General features: G+C 42.9%; 1 protein-coding gene across 9 annotated transcripts in view; it reads right to left on the reverse strand.

Moving 5' to 3' along the window:
* Nucleotides 1-219: 219 nt before the first annotated feature.
* anks1ab (ankyrin repeat and sterile alpha motif domain containing 1Ab) overlaps nucleotides 220-12048 on the reverse strand; it is a 49494-nt gene continuing 37665 nt past the window's right edge. For 2 of the 9 annotated variants that reach the window (XM_088308861.1, XM_088308869.1), the window contains 6 exons: nucleotides 11900-11983; nucleotides 11643-11780; nucleotides 10256-10432; nucleotides 7653-7751; nucleotides 5786-5883; nucleotides 220-483 (listed from right to left, as the gene is read on the reverse strand). In XM_088308861.1, coding sequence (XP_088164987.1) covers nucleotides 366-483; nucleotides 5786-5883; nucleotides 7653-7751; nucleotides 10256-10432; nucleotides 11643-11780; nucleotides 11900-11983 — 714 coding nt within the window. In that variant the 3' untranslated portion in view covers nucleotides 220-365. The other 7 variants (XM_088308867.1, XM_088308870.1, XM_088308863.1 and 4 more) reach the window with 6 other exon arrangements.

Genomic DNA, 12048 nt, shown 5'->3' on the forward strand with positions numbered 1-12048 from the left:
GAAACAGTATCACATTTTCATTGCCAAACCCAAACTCTGGCCACAAACATGGGCAAAGCTTTGATTGCTGGTACAGTTTTTTTTTCTTTCAAATGTGTTGTTTTCTTGACATTTTTTATGCGTCTCTGTTAGACCTGGATCAATTGACATGCTCGTCTATACAGCGCTCTAAACCCATCAGCGTACCTACATAACAAAGGGAGTTTCACATAGGCCAGGAAGTAGACGTGACCTTTCTAGCTGACCTTTTTGTGAAAACGGAAGCGGTGCTCAAAGTCCTGTTTAGTTGGCCATGTCGGACAGGTTTACCTTTCATCTGCGTGTATAGGTAGCGTGAGAGGGAGGAAGGGCGTACGCAGCAAGATCTAAATGTCAAGAGTGGATTTGCGCCATCTACCTCTTCCCCGCTTTACCTCGCAAGAGCCCGCCCGCTCGCTCGCCAACTCACAGCTTGGTGTCCGGGAACTTGAACGCCGGGGCGAGCTACACATGGAAAACACCAAATGTTAACAGACCCAAAAAGACCATGCGCTCTGTGTCTCCTGCGTCACGCTCGCGCAACTTGCTTCATATAGCTGCTGCTGCTTGTTGCTGCAGTCAGGCCCAACTAGTAACTTAGAAATTTAACTTGAAAGTAAACTGAAAAGAATTGAATTTCTTGGCTACATGATGTCATCACTCGATCCAAACCTATTAGCTTACATGCTAGTTGGTGGTTAACGCCTCTCATCACAACATGGAAAGCCCTGTAGCGACCCAGTGGGATAAATTCCAGCCACCTGAGACTTTAAGCAGATATGTTTTCACAGCTGAAACATGTCCAGGTGTGTAGGCAGATATTTCCCATTCAGTGGGCTTGCCCACTGCATTTGCGAGTGCAGACCAGACCTTGCCCCATTTTTTATTACTTTTTAAAAAAAATTTTTGATCGCTTGAATTAGTTTGGGTTGTCTTCTTTGGAGTGTGTTCTGTTTACAGCACATTTATTTTCCATTTACCGGCATTTGTTTTGATCTGAATATATATATATATATATATATATATATATATATACATATATACATATACATATACACACATATATATATATCCATCCATCCATCTTCCGTACCGTTTCTCCTCAGTAGGGTCACGGGGGGTGCTAGAGCCTATCCCAGCTATCTTCGGGCAGTAGGCAGGGGACACCCTGAACTGGTTGCCAGCCAATTGCAGGGCACACAGAGACGAACAACCATCCGCGCTCACACTCATACCTAGGGGCAATTTAGAGTGTTCAATCGGCCTACAATGCATGTTTTGGGAATGTGGGAGGAAACCGGAGTACCCGGAGGAAACCCACGCAAGCACGGGGAGAACATGCAAACTCCACACAGGATGGCCGGAGCTGGGATTGTACCCACGCCTGCTGCTGTCTCTCACTGTGAGGCCATCGTGCTAACCAGTCAGCCACCGTGCCGCCCCTCTATATATATATATATATATATATATATATATATATATATATATATATATATATATATATATATATATATATATATATATATATATATATATATATATATATATATATATATATATATATATATATATATATATATATATATATATATATATATATTATATATATTATATATATATATATATATATATATTATATATATATATATATATATATATTATATATATATATATATATGGGTTCGATCCCGTCTCCGGCCATCCTGTGTGGAGTTTGCATGTTCTCCCCGTGCCTGCGTGGGGTTTCCTCCGGGTACTCCGGTTTCCTCCCACATTCCAAAAACATGCATGGCAGGCCGATTGAACACTCGAAATTGCCCCTAGGTATGAGTGTGAGCGTGGATGGTTGTGCGTCTCTGTGTGCCCTGCAATTGGCTGGCAACCAGTTCAGGGTGTCCCCCGCCTACTGCCCGAAGATAGCTGGGATAGGCTCCAGCACCCCCTGCGAACCTAGTGAGGAGAAGCGGTACAGATGATGGATGGATGGATGGATATATATATATATATATTTTTTTGTTAACCTAAAAAACTCATTTTTCTTCATCTACAGCAGAGGTGCCCAAGTCCAGTCCTCGAGAATCTCTATCCAGCAAGGAGGTACTATTCATCCGTGTATCCACTTATTGCCATTCAGAATATTAGATTTCACTCAATCTATGTTTGTACATACATGGAGATATTCTTATGTTATTTCAATGTACATTTTGGTAAATGTTGTACTGTGAGATTTGTAAATGTAAACTATGTGCCTTAAATCAATAAAGTTTGGCAAACTCTGGTTTAGACTTCTGGATTGCGTCGTCCAAGCGTAGGGATGAAGTTTAAAAGTTCCTCTTGTTGAGGCATAGTTTTAGTTCTGGACTGCTACCAACGGGGGAGAAGTTATATTGTATGGTAAAAATCAAACAAAACATTTTTAGTGTTCATTTTAAAAATATAAAAAAAATCCATTACGGTTGAAGTGTAATGTGTTTTAATCCAGGAAACAGCATTTGCTTCAGTTAAGTCAGGCCAAGCTATCGTGCTGCCTAAACAGGAACCAAATCAAATTAGAAACCATTTAGAACATATTTTAATTGGTTGTTTGTTTATTCTGTTATTCTTTCAGTAGTAGTGATGTCACAAAACCAAAAGGCAAAGTAAAAGCAAAACTGTGAGTTAATACTTTAGATGCTCACTGAGCTGAGGTTTCACATCGAGGTATCACTTGTTACGCACAACAATTTTGGTCGATCAACTAGGATCCACTGTCGAGGCATGATTTCATTACTGGACAGCCACCAACAGAGTGCACAGTGAAATCAGGCCCGACTAGTTTGCTGTCTTAACTGGCTAACGTAAGATTTGTAAAATACCATTTTGAGGAACAACAAAAAAAAAAAATTAATTAAGTTAAAACCAACCATAGTTCAGCCTAAATCAGCATGGGGACCAAATTGAATTAGGAAACATTTGGAACATCTTTTCTGTGGTGACATTAAAACAGCACAAGAAAAGACAAAACTAGTTTAATCCATTACATGCTCATGGGCATACATTTTGCACATCTTCGACTTTTTGTGGTTCCGCTGCAAAAAGTGTAAAGGTTTTCAATACCATGGTGCCTTGAGATACCCGTCAAGCAACTTCTGTTTTTCAAGTTACCAGTCTTGGATCTGATGTTTTTTTTGTTTTGTTTTGACAGCAGTGTGGCGAATATACTTAGTAAATATTCTTGAAAAACGAGGCTTCAAGCTGTTTATTTCCACTCTCCGCTGAAGCTTACTGTCAAATCAAACATAAAACAAGCAAGCAAATTGCACGTTGTGTATTTAATACAACCACATAGCCTCTGCTACCATAATGCTAACATAAAATGGAGAAATTCCATAGCCACAGGGGCTAACAATTAGCACCTATGTGGCTCTGTATTTACCCTTTAAAGGGGAATGCAAGTCAAAAATGTTCTTTCCAATCAAATTTTCTTTTTGCCTCCACTAGTCCAAACATAATATTCCGATGAATATCCATTTGTGGAATTAGAAGTGAGCAAATGAATCCACCCATTTTCATCTATCTGAGGGAGCAGACATTTTATCCTGCAACACCCCGTACTGTCGCCAGAAACTGACGTCAATGTGCCCTCGGGCTCACATTGCTAACGTCACATGACCAAACGAAAACAAAAATAGGTGCGCTGTGACTAGTGGCTTCACATTGAACACATTATTGCAAAGAATGTTAGTGACTTGAGTCTCCTTTAAACAACGGATATCTATAACAATATTCAGACATAAACGATTTATCCTGGCTTATGAAAGACTAATATTACTGCCGTACTGAGAAGTTGAAAGAAGAGCTGAACCTCCAGTACAGTCTGTATGTTTCTGATGCTGCCCCCAGGTGAACGTGACAAAAAAAAATTGTCAATGATGTCATTAACGTATGTGTTTACTCAACTGGGGGCTAAAATAGTATCTCAAGGCATCACTGTACTAGATAGCCGCCAGGCAGCCCAACTAGATGGGGCCTAAACGGACTGCCTTGGAAGAAAAGAAGAGTTTCTCAGAACTAAAACCCAGCCTGATGGAAGGTGAAGGGAGTGAGCTTCCACCAATCTTGCAAAATGAACGTGTCAATAAATGCACGTTCTCGACTTCGATACCCTGGGAGCCGTATTTGGGTTAAGGTTAAGCTTGAATTCGAAGAGGGTTAGATCTGAACTTCAGGCCGAAATAAATCTCTTGACTTTACCCGTCGTTGCTTTGCAGCCATACGAGCACGTTGCCATGGTGACACACGAGACGGGAGAAGATGCGTGACGTCATGACGGCGGGATGAAGATGGGCGGACGGTCGGATGGGGGCGACTGACTGACTGGTGATGTTCCAACGGAGGCGATGGATGGACGGATGGGACTGGATGGGAGACGCCACACACACATACACACACACACGGACCGGCCTGGCGTGGCCCGGCTTGGCACAGGTACCAAAACACACGACAAAACACTGCAATCATGCATCACCAGTGGAAACTAACAGTCAGAATGCTGCTGTTACTACGGTGCTACACAAACACGCACGAGTCACATGTTTAACAGTCTGCCAACACGCACACATACACGCACACACTGACAGTGGCCAAGTGTTGGAAAAAAGTGTGTTGACGCCACAACAACATCCTTCAAACAAACAAAATGAAACACGGTGTGTGTGCGCATCGTGCTTTCAGCATAGCAAATCCATTCGTTGTTACCACAACACCAAAAAAAAATAAAATATTTGGTTTCTTTTTAAATGCGACATGACACACACTTAGCGTGCGAGACATTTAAGCGTGATAATGAGATGCTAAGTTGGGGGAAAACGCATGCTCGGGCCCTCCTCATTTTTTTTTTTCTTTTTTTAATATAGTCAAATATAATATAATCGGGGCATGTTTGGATTCCATTTACAAAATATTGTCTCAAATGATGTCACAGCCTATCAAAAAAGCATCACAAAACGGACGCCCCGGCTGAGATATTCAAAGGGATAGTGCCATGTGTCAACACAGTGTTTGTTTTTTTTTTGTATTTAAGTTTCTTTTGTCTCTCGGTGCTACCGTGATGCTGAGAGGCACAGGGCAGTTACAAGGCCAGAGCAGAGACCCCCAACAACCCCCTCGCACTCCCTCAGTCTCTCAGTCAAGTGTGTTGGAGAAACAGCGTGCAGTCATTGGGTGGTATTCACGGGGGGGGCCATGACATGACATCGGACTGCCGGCCTCCTCAAAGTGCAGCAAAGTGTGTTAGTGACCCATCCAGCGTGTTTTTTTTTTTTGTACAAATGCATAGAAAACAACAACAAAAAGAAAACTGCTCATTGGTTTGGCATCCTCTCCCTCCTCACAGAGTCTCACAGTGGTAGATGCCTGGTAAGACAAGAGAGGCTACACACGGACAAAGAAAAAAAAAGTCCAAAATTGAAAAAGAAATATCCATTTTTTTGACACAGTATACAAATAAGCAACCTCTGGGAGCTATCAGGGGGTTGGAAATGCAAGGAAAAAATGAGCTCAGTCCGGGAGGATCCTCGTAGGAGTTTGCTGGGCAAAAAGACTAAAAGGTGGAAGTGCAGGAGGAGGCAGCCCTGAGGGGTGGCTACACCGTCACAGTGAGAAGGCACGGGGCTCGAAACTGTGCGTGGATTGCGAACTGGATGCAAGGTGGGACAGGGCACGGGATGTGGGAGTGGGATTCGGAGGAGAGAGAGAGGGGGCGCCTCAGAATATGGTTGTCTCGTACTTGGTGCTGACGGGCCGCCTGTTGGCGTCGCGCTGGTCCAAGAGCCAGGAGGTGCTGCCCAGGGAGTGCATGTCGGCGTCCATCTCCAGGGGGTCGATCTGCCGGGTGGAGGAGGAGGAGGAGGAGGAGGAGGAAGAGGGTTTCGGGAAGGGGAGGGAGGTAGGGAGGAGGGGACGAGAGGGATTGCGTGAGACGGGCGTCAGCGGAGGAGGCTTCCCGCCGCGACCCGGGTGCTCAATCCACCACATGGATGATTGACGGACTCCGCGGGCCGCCGCCGTGAGCTAACACCCCAGGCACAATGCCACAACTCAAGCAGGACATTGGCAACAATTGTTTCGACCAAAAAGTGTAAGTGGTTAGCACATCTGCCTCACATTTTTGAGGTTCTGGGTCTGAATCTCAGCTCAGGCCTTGCTGTGCGGAGTTTGCACGTTTTTTTTTTTTTCAATTCGACTTCCTCCCAAATTCCCAAAACATTTCGTTACTTTGACTGTCCATTTGTGTCAGTGTGAGTGGTCGGCTGGCGACCAGTTCAGGTTGTGCCACACTTAGTTAGCTGGGATAGGCCACAGCTCATCTGTGACCCTAATGAGGATAAGCGTTATGTGCCAGCCTTTTTCAAACTTTGGCCTTACATTGGGCAGCGATTTCAAATTGGATCGGCAAATTGCTGCACTACGTAAGTCCCGCTTTTGTCACCTCAGGCACCTTGCGGAGGTGAAGCCTTTTCCTACACAGCAGCACTTGCAAACAGTAACCCATGCTGTCATCACATATTAGATCGATTATTGTTATGCACTTTACTTTGGAGTCAGCCAGTCCTCCTTTATGTCTCCAACTGGTTAAAAGTGAAACCTCTGTCGAGTTAATATAAAGATTCTGCTATTTATTTTGAAATCTTAACAGTGGATGTGTGAAATTTTCCTGTTCATCCTGTGCTTGCGCGGGTTTTCTCCAGGTACTCAAGCTTCCGCATACATTCCCAAAACATGTAGGGTTCACTGAATACGCCAAATTGTTAATAGGTTTTAATTGTGTTTTGTAAAGATAGCGGGCAGCCAGTCTGGGCTGAGATCGGCTCGAGCTAACTCCTGACCTCAACGAGGATAATCACGATAAATAATGGATCGATGAACATGGGCAATCCTCGGTGTAATGGAGTATTTGCTGCTGTGGGCAACATACAGCCCGTGGGCCATATATGCCCCACCAGAGTATTTGATTCAGTCTGATAATATCAAATAAATCCTCAGAAGAAGAACTTTAAAAAAAAAGCTGAGCTCACACATTCCTAATTTGTTTTCATGGATTTGGTGTGGGCACTGATTGACTAAAAAGTACATTTAGATTCAACCTTTTGAGCAGAATGTTGACCCAGTAGAGCACAAATGCAATGAACCATCACCACAACAACAGCACCATAGAAAATGGATGGATGGCTAGTTCCTTTTTTAAGTGAAGCTCGAGGTTTTTAAAAAAAAATGTTTTTATGGGAAGTGGAATCGTTTTTAGCACAACTCTTTGGTCCTTTGGAATCCTGTGGTGATCACACACCAGACCCACAACTGGATTTATTACAAAAAACACGCTGACCACACATCCCACAGGTTACACTCAATCACCTTCCGATTCAGACGTAAGAAACCATCCACCAAACACAACCGGGAACCCTTTCGTTCGGCTAAACTGCGACACTTGCGCTCACGGCGTCCATGAGGAAAGATGGCGATGGCGGGTGAGAAAGGGAGATGGAATCTGCGGTAGTGGGAAAGGAAGAAGATGAACGTGGCGGCGGGGGTGGGGGTGTTTGAGCGGGTGTGCGATGGTAGAGAGGCGGTGAGTAGAGGCAAGGAAAGAGAAGGACCTGGACTCCGGGGCTAACAGAGTGCAACGGGAGGAAGGTAGGACGGTGGGTGGTGCACGTGTGACAGTGACAGCAGCGGCATTCGAGCACGGGGGCACCCTGGGGGGCAGCGGCAGCACCAAGAAGACAAGAAGACAAGGACAGGTTAAAAGACAGACAGGAGCAGTGAGACAACGTGACATGCTTCCCGAACTGCGCGCAAGGATTTGGGGATCAGAACGTTCAAGTCAAGTAGCATTGGGAAGCGTTTGTGGGAAAAGTGGTAGTTTTGGGGTCAAGTAGAAGCCAAGTCGTGTAAAGTGGGGTACACAGCTGTATGGTGGCAAGTGACTTTTGCATTCTCAGCTGAAGGTACTGTCAAACTGAAGAAAAAGAATTACACATTTTATTGTTGAAACAATCGCATAGCCCCTGCTAGCATGAAATGGGAAACACCAACGGATAGCGGAATACAAGTGGTGCAACAATACTGACCATATAACAATACTCAGGCATATATTCTTCATCCTCCGCGTAGAAAGTCTAATTTTACTGCCGCACTGAGAAACCGAGATTGGAGCTGAGTCAACATGCCGATATGTCTTTCTTATACTGCCCCCAGGTGGCTAAGGCACGCATATCAGAAGAGCAGCATAATGTACATTGCAGGAGATATTGTGATACAAAGTTTTATATTCTCCTTAATTCAATTTAATGATGTCATTACTTGGTGTTTCTATGAAGTGGTAATTTATAGAGGGATTTTTTTTCATTGAAAAACGGTCCAGATTTTTTTTGTTTTTTGGGGGGGATCTGAAGAAAGTTAATGTCATTATCATTCGTTTCAATGGGGAAAGAAGAAGTGAAGCTAACTGTTAGCTGGAGTAAGTTTTGAGGGGGCAAACTTTTTTTGTTATTCTTCTTCTTATTCTTATTATTCTTATTATTCTTATTATTATTATTATTATTATGTGAGACCTCTAATACAAACACTCAGCACAACCAGTTGCTCCTCCGTGTCCGGCAACAGTATGAGCTTCCTGATTGGCTCTCATTGCCTTTTAGGTCACAATTATGAAGTCTGTTGCTCAGCAACCCTTGTGTTGTCCACACGTACACACGCGCACACACACACACGCACACACGCACACGCCAACGCACGCGCGCAAAAAGGATCATCATCATGGATTGTGAACAGTTTTAACATTTACTATTACGAATCCGATTACGAATTACGCATTGTAAACATCCGATAACGGGAGGCAAAATATCAGTATGTGTGTACCTTGCTTTACTTCTTCCAGCTTTTATAATGGAGTGGTTTCCAAACACAAGGCAATTTGTCCCTTTATGACCATAACATATTACTTGTGTACAGTCATGCAGAACTGAGCCCAAAGAAATGCTCCTGTAATATGTCACCTATCTCATATTTTTTAAAAGAGACACATTATATATATATATATATATATATATATATATATATATATATATATATATATATATATATATATATATATAATTTATATTTATTTTTACAATATCTATATTTGCACTGGGAAGGGGAGCTCTCCAATCCCGTTGTACACTGAGTATAATGACGATAAAGGCCATTCTGATTATATATTTTCTTTACTTTTGAATTTAAAACCATTCCAGTGTGTCTAATTAACGTATCTCCTACCCTATTTCGAATCTTCTGAAATTAGACAGTGTTTTTAGACTGCTCCAAACATTCCCCTCTACTGCTGGGCGGAGCTGGTGAGTGACAACGGGGCAAGCGACCGCTCAATGAGGAAGCGACGGTCCAGGGTAAAAAGGAAAAAGATAGCATTCAATAAAAATTGTAAAAACATAGTCTGGATTTTCACTCATGGAGGCAGCACCCATGTCTAGAAATGCAAGTGCGAATCACACGCTAGCCACCATAAAGACAGTAAAAACATGGATTGGGTTTTCGCTCGTGGAGGCATCACTTCATCATTAAGCCGCCTAATTACATTTTTCAATCGGTGTGCGACAAATAACCGCCCCTTCACAACAGGTGAAGTCGTCGTGCTCGTAGCTAACATGAATATGTGCATTCCACAACGGTTCAGCTCTGCTCACACTTTGGCTTTGTGATGTTCTGTATAGTTACAATTCAAATCGCTTTGTTACATTTTCAGAACTAGACAGCTCACAAAAGGTTTGCTTGTTTGTGAGATTTCACAATGGATGGGTGGGCAGGCCCTCTAGAGTACCAACTGTTTGTATACAAGCCATTACAAAGTTTATTTTCCGTAATATGTCCCCTTTAGAACAATAAAAATGAGCTGAGGGAAGGGCAGCGCTTGGCAGGCCAACTTGGCTGAAAATTGCAACGAGTCAACAAGCGTGGGCAACAACTTGAACAAATTCCATTGTGACGCAGGAGGATGACTTCAACAAACTCAGTCTTTCGCCTACCAGCTGTTAGGTAAATACAATATAAGATATTGAGGAACAAAAAAAAACCCAAACGTGTTACTTACTTTATGAATGGGCGGTACCTAAATCAATTTGTTAGCAATAATCCCTTGTGACCTCCTTTTGAGTTACGATCGTGCCTCTAACGCTCTCTTGGTTGGCGGGGCGCTACTCACTGCTGATCTCCTCATGCTGCTCCACGCCTGCGACACGGGCCGATTACTCTTGGTCTCGACGACCTCAGAGCCCAGCGACGAGTGGGGGATGAAGTGTCTCTGCCTGGACTGCACGGTCATCTGGTAGGCCACCTCGAAGGCCTGGCCCAGAGTTAGGATGATCTCGTACGTCTGCGTCTGTGTAAGGAAATTATGTATTGGTTGTACTGCATTGAACCTGAAGGTTGAAGTTGCTTCAATTCTTCTTTGGGATTATTCTTAGGCCAAATAATTTACCTTTTTGAGGGCCTTTCCATGTTAAAAAAAAATTAAATTGTCTCAGAGAATTTTGGCAAAATTCAGCATCTGAAGTCACTTTCACTTTGCAATGTGAGTTTTGGTTGACATGCGTCGAGTCAATAAAAAGTCTCAAAGACCAATTCCTTGGAAGATAAACAAAGTCTGACATTTTGGTTTGCAGTATTATATCATTTAGTATGATTGTTTCCAATTTTGAACCATGTATATTATACAGCACACATGGGGAAACAGTAAACTACAAGAATATTTTTTGTTTGCTCTTGCTGATGGGAGCCGCATGGTGGTTGTTTGTCTTTATGTGACCTGCGATTGGCTGGCAACCAGTTCAGGGTGTTCCACACCTACTGCCAGAAGATAGCTGGGATAGGCTCCAGCACCCTCGTGAGGAGAATGTTTATCATGAGTACACTATTAGACCCACAAAAAGTGTCATAAACCCATGGCTGATAAGACACGAACTTCGATTTTGGTTTAAAGCAGCCAGTTGAGAGTGATTTTATCGTCCTTCATAAGTAAACTTCCTGATCTTCTTAAAATGAATGCAACCAAATTACAATCATGTACAACACACTCGACTGATGAGTGACGCTAAATTTCAGAAAAAAAAAAATTAAACGGTTCATGTTCGTGGCGCATGGAGAGGTGAGCAATTTAGTTTTCATCACTGCCCCGCCACTGCTGTGGGTGAAGCATGGCAGCAAAGTTTGATGACTCATCATTAACACGCCAACTCTTAATAGCTCAAGCCTGAGGTGGAGTTAAATGGAGATTTGCGACTAATCAAGATGTCTCCACAGCTGAGCTTCTGGTGTACATGTAAATGTCAAGCTTTTCAGGCAAGACAATTTAATCAAGCTGTTCAACAAGCCAATCAAAGGAAGGAAGGAAGCTTCAGGCTTCTTTCACAGTGGGGCCTTGGAAATAATTTTAGTAAAAGCTGCAAACAGATCTGAACATTTCTTATTGAATCTTTTTTTTTTGCTCTGTATACGTATGATAGATTTGTCCACCAAATCACATTTTATTTACTTCGTAAAAATGTCTCTGTGGCGGCATTTTCAAAAAATTCTAGTTTGCTAGGACTTACCACCTCCACCGTGCTGAAGACATGACAGAAATGGTGGCCGCTCTTCAGGTCCTTGGTGATGTAGGCGAACGTGCACAGGTCGTCCGGGTCCTGGGCGGCACAGGAGATGTTCCGGATCTCGTGCTCTGCAACTATGGTCTGACGGAGGAGATGAAACAGAATCAATAAATATGCAGTTTTTTTTTGTCTAATTAGACTGTTTCTAAATAAACACAACAAATGAGCGATTGGCTGTCCTGCACATTCCTTTTAGTTACCTTTGAGGCTGCGTCAATAAACTTGACCCCCCTGTAGGTAATGGAGAGAATAACAACAGGACCCTTTCTGGAATCTTTTGATTTCTGCAAAGAAAAAACGTGTCTTTATGTAAAAAAAAAAAATGATTAAAGATATACTTTATATGTTG

Source organism: Idiotropiscis lumnitzeri, chromosome 11 (assembly GCF_059441095.1).
Source record: "Idiotropiscis lumnitzeri isolate Australia: NSW breed Sydney's pygmy pipehorse chromosome 11, RoL_Ilum_1.0, whole genome shotgun sequence".
Taxonomy (NCBI): domain Eukaryota; kingdom Metazoa; phylum Chordata; class Actinopteri; order Syngnathiformes; family Syngnathidae; genus Idiotropiscis; species Idiotropiscis lumnitzeri.